The sequence below is a fragment of the Heterocephalus glaber genome, unplaced genomic scaffold (assembly GCF_053883595.1).
Source record: "Heterocephalus glaber isolate CG9 unplaced genomic scaffold, H.glaber_assembly_v1.0 deba00000809, whole genome shotgun sequence".
NCBI lineage: Eukaryota > Metazoa > Chordata > Mammalia > Rodentia > Bathyergidae > Heterocephalus > Heterocephalus glaber.
The window spans coordinates 9,117,682-9,133,306 of record NW_028258163.1 but is presented as its reverse complement, the minus strand read 5'-3'; the positions used below and the strand labels follow the sequence as shown (position 1 = coordinate 9,133,306).

General features: G+C 38.8%; 1 protein-coding gene and 1 long non-coding RNA gene across 4 annotated transcripts in view; one reads left to right on the top strand and one right to left on the bottom strand.

Moving 5' to 3' along the window:
- Positions 1 to 4,449, bottom strand: part of Dph6 (diphthamine biosynthesis 6) — a 213,321-nt gene extending 208,872 nt beyond the window's left edge. For 2 of the 3 annotated variants that reach the window (XM_004861510.4, XM_087207529.1), the window contains exons 1-2: positions 4,319 to 4,449; positions 1,183 to 1,277 (exon numbers count right to left, since the gene is read on the bottom strand). In XM_004861510.4, the coding sequence (XP_004861567.1) occupies positions 1,183 to 1,277; positions 4,319 to 4,341 (118 nt within the window). In that variant the 5' untranslated portion in view covers positions 4,342 to 4,449. Of the gene's footprint in view, positions 1 to 1,182; positions 1,278 to 2,986; positions 3,599 to 4,318 lie in introns of those variants that run through there. The other variant, XM_013078458.3, reaches the window with a different exon arrangement.
- A 47-nt stretch (positions 4,450 to 4,496) lies between these two features.
- LOC110345185 (uncharacterized) overlaps positions 4,497 to 15,625 on the top strand; it is a 52,159-nt gene continuing 41,030 nt past the window's right edge. Inside the window, exon 1 of the long non-coding RNA XR_002388341.2 lies at positions 4,497 to 4,671. This is a non-coding gene — a long non-coding RNA (uncharacterized LOC110345185). The remainder of the gene's footprint in view (positions 4,672 to 15,625) is intronic.

Below are 15,625 nucleotides of genomic sequence, written 5' to 3'. Positions count from 1 at the left end.
GGGGGCACACAGAAGAAGATATAAGATATAATCTCTTATAATCAATCTATTAGGGGATAAAGAACAAAGCTAAAAAAAAATAGAAAACTACAAAATGATATAAAAGCAAAATTACATGAAAGTGGCAGCCAGAGGAAGAAACAGAGAAAGAGAAAGAGAAAGAGAAAGAGAGAGGAAAAAAAAGAGATAGAGAGAAGGAAGGGAGGGAGGGACAGAGGGAGACAGGGAGGGAGGGAGGAAGGGAAGAGAGGTAAAGAGGGAGGAAAGGAGGGAAAAAAGGAAGGGAAATACTCAGTTTTAGATTCCTATTCAACTACACTTATAGGATACCTACTTCATGCCACGAAGTGTGATTAATGTTTTCATACACTAGTCTCTAAATTCATCCTAAAATAAAAGTAGTGCAAAAGCACAGAGTCTAAAAAGAGGGAGATGATAAAAGGTCTTAGTAGAAGAGCCATGTAAAAAAGTAGCAATGGATAAAGTTAGATCAGTGCTCTTTTCTCAGATTTGTTAATGTTTATATAACTAAAGAGTTTTAAAACCCAAATGGTAAATATATTTATTGTTTTGAAAATTCTAATTGTGAAAATTTCAAAAAAAATTGAAAAGTAGCCAAACTATATGTGGATGCATTTCTTAACCATAGATAAACAAGTAGAAATATATGTTTTATGATTCTTTCAAGTCTCACGGCTTTGGCTTACACCAAAAACAGAGAAAACTACATCTTCTTAAAAGTAACATTCATATTATGAGTGTAGAATATGTGCTATTTTCAAGCTCCCTGAGGTAGGAGACTGTATGTTATCTCCCTGTATAATGCCTGCAACACTTGGAGAGGAAGTGTGGTAAAACAGCAGTGCACTCTGAAGTAAGATGGTTCAATTCTCAGTTTTGAAAATCTATGCTAACCACTCTCTGGACAAACATAAGACCCGAGCTTCAGTATCCTTGTGTATTAAAAGTAAGACTGACAATACCTCTTTCTACTAGCTGTTAGGAGAATTAAAAGATATGTAGGCAAAAACAATGCTAAGTGCTATGTAGAATCTAGCATCTAACAGGGCTAAATACGGATTGGTTCTTTTTTTCCCTTTTGTCTACTACATACGACAGAATGGGATTATAAAGGTAATTTTCAGTCCTTTTGAGAATTTCCTAGTAAAGGCATATATTTACCTTGGTTTTCATCTGGTCTCAGATTTGCTAAAGCAACGATCTGATGCCCAGCAGCAACGCACTGCATCATATTATAACAGCTGTCCTTCCCACCACTGAAAATAAAACAATAGAGAGAGAGTCAGAGGAGAGGGAGGGAGAAAGGAAAGTAGGGAAAATAGTTACGGACCATTATTCAACACAGACTCACTAGACATTAAAATAAAACTCATTATTTAATCATAATCAGCTTTTCAGAATATGAGACTTTAGCAAGAATGCAACAATAAGCAGACTGCAGTAACAATAATTAATTTTGAAATCATAAGCAAACTGAGCAAATGAATCTGAATGTCTAAGGTTGCTACTTATAAGTGCTTATTATTAATATACAAAATATTTATAAGCACTTATTAACATACAAAATACTTTGCCAATAAAAAATTATTTAAATCTCAGCAAAATATTTACTATACATACCCCTTAGATGAAACTAAGTTTAAAAAAAAATCTGTTCCAACAAGTACTGGCTACTATCTATCACCAACTAAAGGATCAAATTAAAAATTTGAGTTGACAAAGCCGGAAGTACTTGCCTTCAGATTTTGCAGACATAAGAAACAAAATGCTGAATTACACCAATAATGTTAAGAATCAATACTATCAGTACATCAGGCACCACTGTATATACAATGCTCATTTCAGAACTTCTCAGGGAGAAGAAAAGAGCAAAGAGCCAAAGGTAGTATTAAAAAAGAACATGCACTCCCTCTCTTCATGTTGACTCCCCTAAATGAGTCTTCCACAACTCCCCCTATTCAACCTCACTAAATTTCCCCAAAATAAAAAAAAAACTAATTCTATCAAATACCAAAGATTGAAGAGTGTGCAGCCAAAATCAGAATTTACAATTTATAAATTTACAAACATTGTAAAATGTACTAACATCTCAAATATGGATTCTAAGTACTACTTCCCACGTGTTCTGCAAAGGGCGGACTGATGTCTAACAAAATGTTCACTGCATATTCTAAGAACAAAAAATTTTCAAAAGTAAACAACTATCTTACTCTCCTCATATAACCCCAGAAGTACATAAGTACATTCAGCCCTTATTCCATCTTCCATTTCTATGGGTTCCACACTATGGATTCTGCCAAATGCAAATAAAAATACTTGAAACAAAAACTGCATTGTGATGAATATGCACAGATGTTTTTCTTGTCATTATTCACTAAAATACAGTATGACAGCTATTTACACATCATTTACATTGTATTAGGTACTACAAATAATCGAGATGATTTAAAGTATATAGGAGGATATCATAGGTTCTGTGCACCATTTTATACAAAGGACTTTACATCTGCAGATTTTAGTATCCACAGAGGTCCTGTAACCAATCTCCTACAGATATCCAGGTACAAATGTACAGCACATATGAGATGAGAAATCCTACGGATCAGACTTTCAGTTTCCAACTCTGGGACACTAAGTCAAGCTACTCAACACTGGGTGTACATACTTCATTCCAGAGAATGGTCCACTTTGATAATCTTCAAGTATCATTCAACTATAAAATTCAATGACTTGTTTACAAATTAATAAAATAATGTTCTATGTCCTAAAGGCATTAAAAGTCTGTTTCATTTATTCCTAAAACACACACACACACATCTCTTATCTCTCATTGTCATACATATACACAAACACAGAGATTCACTGTTCAGGTTCAAATGCAAACATGCATACATACATGTAAAACATAAACACATATATGACGGGCATACATGTATCATGAACATATATATGTATTCATACTTACATCATAGATCCTGACATACATAAAACTCAACATTTACCAAGAATTTTCCAACATTGCTCTTTTCAGTAACTTGATTATAAAAGTAACATATGCACATCACATAATATTTGCTGTAACAGATTATGTGGCTCTTCTCTCCTTCCCTCCAAATTTCTGCCTTAGTAGGTGTGTATTAGTTAATCTTTAAAATGTTTGGCAAATTGAATGTGGATGTGAATTACTCATTCCTGGGCTACTTTTAATTATTTCTGAAAACCACAGTGGTTAAAACTTAATCATTTCCTTTACAGAGTAAATTTACTGAATAACAATACTTATTTTGACTATTTTATACTTCCTTAAAAATGGAACTAAAGAGGAATTGGAATACAGTATTCTAATAGCTACAGTAATTGGAATGACATATTCAGCCTATAATAGGTCAGTACTGTCAACCAGTACCAGTCATCTTGGGCAGTGATTTACACGTTTATGGGATCTTCAACGTACTTCAAAAGTTGTACCTTAGATACTCGTGACCCAAATCTCTTCAAATGAAATACTTGTTTAAACTCCCTTTTCAATATTGTGTGTCCTTTGTTACCCCAATTTAGAGATTGAGTTGCCCTGTTTTGAGTTTGTCGTAGAATTTATTTACACACCAAATGTGATGGGTTATTACACATTTCAACTCCTCTGGAATATGAAGTACGTCACCCGAAGGTCACAAAAGCAATTATGATCGTGCACCAGAAGCAACTGAAATAGCTCTAGCCTAAAACAGTACAATTCCGTGTCCCCACAAGGGAAAAGAGCTCTTCTACTTGGGGTCCAAGGCAGAAACACAGGGAGGGAGGCAGTGTTGCAATTCCCCTCCATCCTGCAGAGCCAATGTGCGAGGGAGAGGCGACTTTAGTGGGAGGCGGAAGGACCACCAGTGACCCAAAGGAACTATAGACGAAGAAAATCGGGGAGAAAAGGCAGGAGTTATTAACGAAGTTGAATCAGGGGCGGCTCTCCAACTTCAAGGCTCGTTGGAACTTTAAAAGCCCGACGCCCGCAAGCCCTGAGCAATTAAACCTGCGCCTCTGGCGGCGGGGTCAGGCGCCAGCGCTTTCCAAGGTTCCCCCAGAGGAGCGCACTTGTGAGGGACCGCGGGCCAGCGGGCGGGGCGTGCCGCAGTGAGTCCAGCCAGCCGGGAACAGCCCGAGGTCCCGCCTCTTCCTGTGGCCTGGACACACGGCGAGCCGGGCCCGCGGCTCCGGCCCAAGCCCGCCTCTCCCGGCGCCGGCGACTGCAAGAAGAGGCCAAAGGCTGACAGAGAGGAGGCCGGCGGCCCCTGGGCCGCGTTACCTGATCAAGGCCGCGACCCTCATCGTGGGCACACTGCGCGTGCGTGCGGCGGGAGCGGGCGTTTGGGGGCTGAGGTGTCCAGCGCTCGCCTGACGCGCCGCGGGGGCCTGGCGCAGGTGTTCGCCGCGCCGCCTGTTCGCAGCCCTGCGCTGCTGCCCGCTCGGCTGCCTGCGGAACGCCGGGTCGCTGAGTGTATGCTGCCCAGGCGCCTGTGCGCTGGGGCCAAGAACGTCCTGGGCCCGAAAACAACACTGTTTAGGCACGGACTAACCACCTAAGTGAGGGCACTGAAGCTCCGGGAAAGGCAAGGTCCGCGTCGCGCCGCCCCAGCTCCGGGGCGCCGGATTGCTGAAGTAAGCAGTCACGCTAGCTGAGAGTAGTAATTGTGTGAGAGGAAGCAGGTTTGCTCCCCTACTCCAGACTAAGAAACTAATGCACACCAGCTATTCGACTTCTCTGTCCTCTAAACCTGTGGAGTCCAGGTGTGAAACTGAGTCTCTAAGCAGCTGGGCTCTGGTAACTTTTAAATATGGGGTTAGCCCTATGACCTAGGCCTTCTGTTTTGAGAATTTGGGAAGCTTATTAAGGCTAATAACCCAACAGCAGTTGCCCTGCAGGAAGAAAAATGTAGCTTCGAAGACAAATTCGCCAAATATTTATTAAGTGCCTTGCAAGTAACAGGGGAACATCCATGAATAAAGCAGAACACTCCCTTCATGGAATTTATATGATAGGAAAGGCAGGCAGTAGTTAGGTTAAAAAGAAACGCTATATAAAAAGAAAAATTGAGGGGAGTTGAAGGTAGAGAGGCAAACTGAAGAATTAAGAGTATTGATGAGTTGAGCTGACTTTAGAGGAAAGAGTCCGTGATATGTATATATATATATATGCGTGAGCTTCGAGCATTAAGAAAACAAAAAGATTGAAGGCTCTAGAAGCCTTATGTGTTTGTGGAAGAACAAGGCAAACCAGCAGAATTGGAGCAGAATGAGCAAGCCAAGAGTAGTGAGACCAGAGGTTAGAGTGATAGGGCGTCTTGAAGGTCATGGCTTGGAACAAAGGTGTGAATTAAAACGTAAAAGGATTACACTCTGCAGTGTTGAGAATAAACTATTAGGAAGCCATTGTAATAATCCAGGAGTGAGATGATGAGGCCAGGAACCAAGATGATGGATTTGTTAAGTGAGAGGATTGCTGCTCTGTTTTTGAATGTAGAGCCAATAAAATTAGATGGATTAGACACAAGATGTTAGAGCAAACCATGAGGCAAGACAATAATGTCTTGAACTACATAAATTGATTTCTAAGGTCACACAATTTTTAGCTTGTGTTGCTCCTCAACCCAAGCGCACCTTCTTTTTTCTACGACCTTTGGGTTAAGTATCTTGCCTCCAGGTCTTTTTTAGCCTTTGCATAAAATTTTCTTTCAATAACTTCCCCCCTTTTAAAACCTTTTACTATAATTCTGTCATTAATGAATTTTGCGGGTTGCTTAATGTATTGCTGGTACATGTACTCTCTCTTCTTAAAATCTTTTGTATTTCCTCATACTGCCTTCATCTCCAAATCACCATACAGGCTTTGTATTTGAATGTACTATCAAAGCCACTGTACAAATAGTAGGTCCAATTTATTGTTGTTCAGTGGACATTTTCATTTCTCAAATTAACATAAGTCAGAATGGTTTTGACCCAGCCATCAGTTATTCTTAGATTTGAGAAATTTTGGAGGAAATTTTAAGAGAGTAAAGTGTACAAAACCAGAGCAATTGTTGACCCCCCCCCCTCCAAAAAAAGCAAAGTCCTATTAGAAGCTAAAGATTAGACTACAATCTGCCTTTCCCATTGAGGATCTTAAATCATCCTAAATCACCCTATGAGGGTATCATTTTCTTTTGCTGAAATTTGGAAACAATACTCAGAGGATCAGTTACTGACTTCTGCAAGTAGATGCCATCAAAGATTAAATGTCTAAGAGATTGGAGAAAATGCTTATGAAGGAAATTAGGGAAAAGGAGCAGGAGGCAGGGAAACTCACATTATAATTCAGGTTGAAGCAGAAAAGGATAAAAGGATGAGTAGAAAAAGTCCCAGTTTGCAGTGTAATTGAGTCTTGGCCAGACCAATGAGTAACCAAAGTTGTCCATTAGAAGAATTCCAAATTCTAGTGCCTCTGCTATGCCAGGTCACTGTCTTAGAGCAGTGGAGGAAAATCTTGATCTGAGGCAAACTCAGTAATGGACCCCAAAGTGCCACAGCTGGGGTACAAATCAGTTCATAAGAATTTTTAGTGTATCTCCTCCATGATTTCCCTCAGCTGTCACTTCAGTGTGTTTTCCTGATGTACCAGCTGGTATAACCTAAGCATTCATTCTTAAGGAATCTTAGCCCTTGGGTCATTTTACTCTTTTCAGTCTGGCATTGCTGCATGTGCATTCACAGTTACATTGGTCGAGGGCATACCAAGAGGCACTCAAGTGGATCACCCCAGTCTCATGTGTGTTACTTTGTCCCCAGTGTATAAAAGCAGCCCCAACTCCTCTGGCTAATCAGTTATGTCTACTGATCCCTGGGTGCAAAGGACCAAAATTGTCCTTCACCTGTGCTTGTAATTCAGTGACTCTTTGCCCTGCCTTCTTGCAAAACAAGAAACTTTTGAAGATCAAGATTTCTAATTCTGCTTAACTCATAGATGTGTGGCAAAGCACAAAGTTCCCTAGGGGGACATCGAGAAGGATTGTAAATGGGGCCATTCTTGGTTTCACTCTTTGGTTTCCAGATCTGTGTATTCCTACTAGAGACATGGTGATATGTAGAGATCTCTCATTTAGTGCCTAAACCAGTGATAGCAAACCTTTTAGCATTTTCAGCAATACAAACAGTACAGCCAACTGTGGCATGTACACCATAGGTTTGCCACCACTGGCCTATACTGTATACTGAGGCCATGCCCAGCAGGCTTGCAGATTATTATCTCTGAGCAACTCATTTAGCTGTGAACTAACTCATTAAAATTTTACAGTACTCTAAAAAATACAGTAAAGTACAGAACTTATAGACTCTAAATAATACAGTATGTAAGATCCCATGGGTACAACCCTCTCCTTTACCTCCTTTTCTGTGAAGTGAGTTTACTTGTGGATGCCCTGCTCTGGGGAGGAGTGGCTCTCATGCCTGTAGAAGAATTATATTAGTGGTGTCACCTGAGGTTGAGCAGACAGGAGAAGCCAGGTTACAGTCCTTTCGCTATGCTTAGTCAAAGGTTGGGAGCAGCATGACATGAATTCCACAGTGGATCCATCTCATCACTGTCAGTCATCTGAGATTTTTAGAGTAGGTACTTTTAAAGGGAGATTAGAGTGGTTTACCTCTATGGCTGCATACAGAGACAGAATGACTCTCCCCAAATCATGTAATCAAAAGTAGGAACATTTATGCTACTGTTTCATGTTGTGTCCAACTGAGATAAGAAATGTAGAGTGAAGAGTTTATTCAAACTAAGAAAATTACTTGGAGCAAATCTATTAAAGTCTATCTTGTACACAACCATATTTTTAAGGAAATACTTTAATTTACTTCCAAACATACTAGTTTTAATTGTACCAACATATAGAGTCCTCAAAAATTCTTTTTCAAAAGTCATAAATTAATATGCAAAAGTTATTTTAAAGTAGTAATATCCATTTGCTTACCATAATATGGCCAAATTTCACAAATGCTTTGTTTAGCAAGACCCCATGTACGTATTTTTTCACAGGAACCCTGTAAAGATAAGTTCAACCCAGTAAATATCAGTTCATTAGTAGATACCATATCAGTACCATCTAAAGCAATTTTATTTATCATACATTGAAATGCATTGCCCAAGATTCACCTTTCCAAGTCTCAAACTGTTATATACAAATGACTATTGATTAGCTTGCAGGTGAACAAAAAAACAGCCTCAAAAAGCTCAATCCTTTGTCATTTTACTTAAGAAAATGATCTATTGGCAAACACTGTTGCTGGTAATAAAAATTTGCAAGCTGTCATTGAATTACATCTTTGGCAGTATTACATCTCATTGATGTACTGATTGATAAAGACTAAGGTGATCAAATCACAGAGGCTTCAGATAGTTCTTCCTCAGAAACCTTGGAAGATGTAAATGCCATACAGGAAGTCATGTCATACGGGAAGCTAACAGAAGGTTGACTAGTGAGGATTGAGTGGAGGGGAATCAAATAATTATTTGGAGAGTAAATTTAAAGGCATGAAGATATAAGTGATGTGTGTATAATTACAGCTTACTATGTCAGTCACTCATTTGAATATCACAGAAAACTTATAAAGTAGGATTCATTATCTCGATTTACAAATGAAGAAACTATTCAGAGAATAGTTAAATGACCTAATAAAAAAATAGACCTATTAAGTCTCAGAATCAAGATTCAAATCCAAGCAATTTAGCAGTTAAGAACTATACATTAAATGGAAGGCTAGTTATTTTAGCTAAAATATCCTGCCTCGCAGGTAAGTTTGGAAAGGCATTTCCTTCATTGACCTGAATTTCCACTTTTCTGTGTTTCCAACCTGAACTACTGTTTTTTTCTGACAGATAAAATTGCTTTACTATGTAAATTCATATATAAGGTAATTGGTAAATATTCTAGTACCTAGAATCACTTTGTCTCTTTTAGGAATCTTTTTCTTTCCTCCTTAACCACTTACAAATCCAATTATTTAAATGCAGGATGACCAAAAATTGCATTTTCTTGTTAATTTTTATAAGAATATAGCAGGAAATATAAAAATTACAATTTTATCAAATTTATTCAATACAAGAATTGACTGGTATAAATGACACTTAACCAAGATCCACATAGTCAGTCCATAAACAAATACACTGCTGAAGTGACGCTTGGGATAAACTGTTAAGTGCTTGATGGAGACCAACAAATTTAAAAGCTTTAAGAGTTAGGCAGGTAACATGAAGTAAAGTGACCAGGTATAAGATAATTTGGAATAGCAAGGATTGTGGCAAATTCGCTCATCACAGATCCAGTTGCCCTGTGCAAATGTGGGCCCAATGTTAACAGAGATTCTGATTTATTTTTTTGCATTATCAATTATTCATTTTAATCACTGGTACACTTTAGGTATTCAATATACTGGCATTCATCATTGGAAATTTGCGCCTTTACATAATTTCTCTTGGTTCTTATTTTTCCTCCTTCCTCTGCCTTCCCTTCAACCCCTCCATCCCTCCCTACTTATAAAGACTTTGTTTACATTTTTCCATTTTCTGTTATTAATTCCATTTCCTTCTTTCCTTTCCCCTAGCCCTCCCACTTCGCCTTTGCCCCTTTCTTTCCCATTTCACATTACTTATTATACATTTTAGTCCTTATTTACACTTTCAGTTTCTCACACCAGAGAAATTATTCGGTATTTATACAAGTGTGTCCTATTTATTTCACTTAAGAGTATCGCCTCAATGTGCATCCACTTAGCTATAAATGTCTCCAATTTCTCATTTTTTATGGCTGAGTAATACTCCCTTTTATTAAAAAAACACATTTTCTTTATCCAGACTCCAGTTGATGGGCATTTGGGCTGTTTCCAAGTTTTACCTATCACAAACTATGCTGCTCTGAACGTGGGTGCACATATATCACTGTGGTATGATTCTTTTAATTCTTTGGGGAAGATCCCCAGCAGTAGAATAGCAGGGTCAAATGGGACTTCCAGTCCTAGTTCTTTCAGGTATCTCCATACTGATTTCCACAGTGCTTGCACCAGTCTGCACTCCCACCAGCAGTGGAGCAGTGTTCCTCTTTCCTCACAGCCCCACCAGCATTTGTTATTGGTTGATTTCATGATAGCAGCCATTCTTTCTGGAGTGAGGCGGAATCTCAGTGTTGTTTTCATTTGCATCTCTCGAATGACCAGTGATGTTGAACATTTTTTCATTTATTTATTTGCTATTTCTACTTCTTTGTCTGAGAAATGTCTATACATTTCAGATGCCCATCTTTGGATTGGGTCTTTAAATGTGGGAGGTCTGATCTTTTTAAGTTCTTTATACATTCAAGATAGTAGACTTGTCTGAGGAAAAGCAGGTGAAGATTTTTCCCCACATTGTGAGTTTTCTCTTCACACTGCTGGTGGTTTCTCTTGCTGTGCAGAAGCTTTTTAATAAGAAGAGATCCCACTTGTTGATTGTGCTAGTTCATGGGCAACTGAGGTTTTGTTCATAAAATCTTTTCCTACACCAGTGTCTTCAAGAGTTCTACCTAACCTCTGTTCCAACTGGTTCAGAGTTTCTATTTTGATATTTAGATCTTTAATCCATTTTGATTTTAGTTTAGTGCATGGAGAGAGATATAGGTCTAGTTTTAATCTTTGGAAGTTGAAACCCAATTTTTCCAGCACCATTTATTAAAGAGGCTATCTTTCCTCCAGTGAGGGTGTTTGGCTCCTTTATCAAAGATGAGATGGCTGAGTATGTCTGGCATTGTTTCTGCATCTTCTAATCTGTTCCACTGGTCCTCAGGTCTGTTTCTTTGCCAGTACCATGCTGTTTTTATCACAGTAGCTTTGTAGTATAGTTGCAGGTTGGGGATTGTGATACTCCCTGCCATGTCTCTGCTACCTAGAATTGCTTTTGCTATTCTGGGTCTCTTCTTGTTCCAAATGAATTTTTGGATTGTTTTCTCAAGGTCCATGAAGTATGCTGCTGGTATCTCAATTGGAATTGCATTAAATCTATATAGCAGTTTTGGAAGTATGGCCATTTTCACTATATTAATCCTTCCTACCCAGGAGCAGGGGATGTCTTTCCATTTTCTGATATCATCTTCAATCTCTCTTTATAGAGTGCTATAGTTTTCAGAGAAGAGGTCTTTGATTTCTTTCGTTAGGTTGATTCCTAGGTATTTCAGTTTTTTGGATGCTATTGTGAAAGGAATTCTTTGCCCTATTTCTTTCTCAGTGAGTCTGTCATTTGTGTAGAGGAAAGCTATTGATTTTTGTGTGTTGACCTTGTATCCAGCTACTTGACTGAATTTGGTTATTAAGTCTAGAAGACTTTTGGTGGCGTTCTTGGGGTCTTCTATATAGAGTATCATGTCATCTGCAAATAATGACAATTTGACTACTTCATTTCCTATCTTTATTCCTTTTCTTTCTTTCTCTTGTCTAATTGCTGTGGCTAATGTTTCCAGAACTATATTGAACAAAAGTGGTGATAGTGGACATCCTTGTCTTGTTCCTGATTTGAGTGTGAAGGATTTCAGTTTTTGACCATTTAGTATGATATTAGCTGTTGGTTTTTCATAGATGGCTTTTATCAGGTTGAGGTAGAGACCATCTATTCCAATTTTTTGTAGGGTTTTTATCATAAATGCATATTGGATTTTGTCAAATGCTTTTTCTGCATCTATGGAGATGAGATAATCATATGGTTTTTGTCCTTGGCTCTATTGATATAGTGTATTACATCGATTGATTGATTTGTGTATGTTGAACCATCCCTGCATCCCTGGGATGAATCCCACTTGATCAGGGTTTATGATCTTCTTGATGATCTTCTGCATTCTATTTTTCAGTATCTTATTAAGGATTTTTGCATCTGTGTTCATTAGTGAGATAAGCCTGTGGTTCTCCTTTTCGGTTGGGTCTTTCTCTGCTTTGGGGATCAAGGTGATGCTTGCTTCCAGGAATGAATTTGGGAGTATTGCTTCCCTTTCAATTTCATTGAAGAGTTTAAACAGTAGTGGCAGTAGTTCCTCTCTAAGTGTCTTGTAGAATTCAGCAGTGAAGCCATCAGGGCCTGGGCTTTTCTTCGTTGATAAGTTTTTAATTACATTTTCAATTTCATTGGTTGATATTGGGTTGTTTAGAATTTTTAGGTCTTCTTCGTTCAACTTTTGTAATTCATACTTATCTAGGAATCTGTCCATTTCTTCTGTGTTGTCCATCTTATTTATGTATAGGTTCTGGAAGTAGGTATTGATGATCCTCTGGATTTCTGCTGGGTCTGTTGTCATTTCACCCTTTTCATTCCTAATTGCATGGATTTGGCCTTTTCTTTCCTTTTTCTGATAAGTCTGGCTAAAGGTTTGTCAATTTTGTTGATTCTTTCAAAGAACCAACTCTTGGCTTCATTGATTTTTTGTATTGTTCTCTTAGTCTCCATTGCATTGATTTCTGCTCTGATCTTTATAATTTCCTCCCTTGTATGAGCTTTGGGGTTGTCCTGTTCTTCTTTTTCTAGAAACTTGAGGTGCAGCATCAGGTTGCTTAATTGGGCTCATTCTGTTTTCCTAATATGCGTATTCACTGCTATGAATTTCCCTTGTAAGTCTGCTTTCATTGTGTCCCATAGATTCCGATATGTTGTATTGTCATTTTCATTTAATTGAAGGAACTGTCTGATTTCTTCTTTAATTTCCTCTGTGACCCATTGGTTATTCAGAAGTGTGTTGTTCAATTTCCGTGTGTTTATGAAATTCTTGAGGTTTCTTTTGCTATTGATCTCCAATTTCATCGCACTGTGGTCTGATAATATACAGGGGATAACTTCAGTTCCTTTGCACTTACTTAAACATGTTCTATGTGTGAGTATGTGGTCTGTTTTGGAGAATGACCCATGTACAGCTGAGAAGTATGTGTATTCTGATTTTGTGGGGTGGAAGACTCTGTAAACATCTGTTAAGTTCATTTGTTCAAGAGTTCGATTGAGTTCTAGTATTTCATTACTTATTTTTTGTCTAGCCAATCTATCTTTTTGTGACAGTGGGGTGTTGAGGTCCCCCACTACAATTGTATTAGTGCATATATGACTTTTCATATCTGTTAGTATTCGTTTTATATAGTTGGGTGCACTAGTGTTTGGTGTATAGATATTTATGATTTTCATCTCTTCCTCTTGGATTGTTCCCTTTACAAGAAGGTAGTGTCCTTCTTCATCTCTCTTAATCAGTGTTGGTTTGAAATCTACTTGATCTGCAAAGAAGATAGCTACTCCTGCTTTTTTTCAGTTTCCTGTCACATGGAGTATTGTTTTCCACCCTTTAATTTTCAGTCTATGAGTTTCCTTTTGAATTAAGTGTGTTTCTTGTATGCAGCATATTGTTGGATTTTGCTTCTTGACCCATTCTGCCAGTCTATTTCTTTTGATTGGTGAATTGAGACCATTAACATTGATGGTTTTAACTGATACGTATTGACTTATCATTGTCATGACTTTTTTTGTTGTTGGATTCTCCCCCTTTACATTTAAATTCTTGTTGCACCCGATGGGTTCATTCTGCTGTGCTTCCTGGGGTTTTGATCCTCATTGTCTGTTCCTAGGATATTGTGTAAAATTTTGTGAAGTGCTGGTTTGGTATTCATGAAGTTCCTAAGGTGCTCTTTCTTATGAAAATATCTTATTTCTCCATCACTTTTGAAACAGCTTTGCAGGGTACATCCATCTGGGTTGGAGGCTGTTTTCCTTTAGGGCTTGCAGTACTTCACTCCAAGCTCTTCTTGCCTTGAGGGTTTTCATTAAAAAGTCTACTGTTGGGGCCAGGGATTTAGCTCAGTGGTTTTGTTGCCTGCTGCGCAAGCGCAAGGACCCGAGTTCGATCCCTGGTACCAAAAAAAAAAAAAAGAAAAAGAAATAGCAATGAATTCTGCTGTGATTCTGATGGGTTTTCCTTTTTATGTGATTTGTTTCTTTTCTCTAACTTCTTGTAGAACTTTGTTCTTCTGTTTGATTTCTGGAATCTTAACAATTATATGCTTATGTGTACATTTTTTTTGATCAAGGCTATTTGGAGCCCTATATTCCTCCCTTATCTGTATGTCAAGTTCTTTTTTCCTGCTTGGGAAATTTCCTGCCCTTACTTCTGTGAACAGTTTTTTTATGTCATCTGCACTCTTTCCTGTTTCTTCATTGACTCCAGTCAGTCTTGTGTTATTCTTCTTTGCATCATCTAGCAGCTGCTGTATTGATTTCTCATGGTCCCTTACAATTCTGAAGCAATTTTTGTTTTCCTGGTCACTAATTGAAAGCTTATCTTCTATATCTGAAATTCTATCCTCCCATTGGCTCATTCTGCTATTTAGACTTTCAGTGGAGCTTTTGATCTCCTGGAAATCTGTTTGCATCTGTTTTATGAATTCCATTTGTTTCCCAAGTTAGGATTCCATGTTGTTCCTCAGCTCCTCTCTAGATTTATTAATCATGTCTTGCACTGCAAGGACAATCTCTGCTGTTATCTGAGAAATTATTTCTGATTTCATTTTTTCCAAATCCTCTTTTGTTGCCAGTTCATGGAATCCAGGTGCTTGAGTATCAGTGTGTTCCATCTCATTTCCCTTTGGGCTTGCTGTAGGTGATCTGAACGTTTGGTTTTGAGACTTGTTTAATGTGTCTTCTCATTTCAATGGGGCAGGGGTGCTTTTGGCGCCTGCGAGCCTCACCTCCTCTGAGTTGAGAGTGGTGGAATGGCATTCCAAAAGCCCCTACCTCTGGGCTGGGAGTGGTGGAACAGGGGCCCAGAAGCCTCTTCCTCTGGGCTGGGGGTGCTGGAACGATAGCCCAGAAGGCCCTTCCTCTGGGCTAAGAATGCTGAAAGGGGGCCCCTGAAGCCCCATCCTCTGGGCTGGGAGTGGTGGAATGGCAGCCCTGAAGCCCCTACCCCTGGGCTGGGAGTGGTGGAACAGGAGCCCAGAAGCCCCTTCCTCTGGCCTGGGAGTGCTGGAACGGGGCCCCAGAAGCCCCTTCCTCTGGGCTGGGAGTGGTGGAAAGGCAGCCTGGAACCCCCTACCTCTGGGCTGGGAGCACCGGAATGGGTTCCCGGAAGCCCCTTCTTCTGAGCTGGGAGCACTGAAACGACAGTCCAGAAGCCCCTACCTCTGGCAGAGATTCTGATTTTTTAAGAAGTGACAGAAACATTAATTTTTCTTAAGTCTCTTTTTTCAAGGTTGGAAACTAATTTTAACAAAGTAAACTCTGCACACCAAAGAAAAACATATCTGCCTATCTGCTGACTTTATCATTTATCTTAAAAGAATACTTTTAGTCCCTTACTGAACTAATATTTGTTGATGGGCTCATATTGTCATTGATCAGCATTTAAAAGCTTATACATTTTCCTATATAAATATTTTACATTTGCATATATTCAAAGATATACAAGAAAACTGGGTATATATCTCACTAGTAGAGTGTTTGCCTATCATGTGCAAGGTCCTGGGTTCAAATCCAATGTCACACACACACACACACACAAAAGTCCATTGGAACATTCTTTGCAAAATAGAAATCATCAGAGCA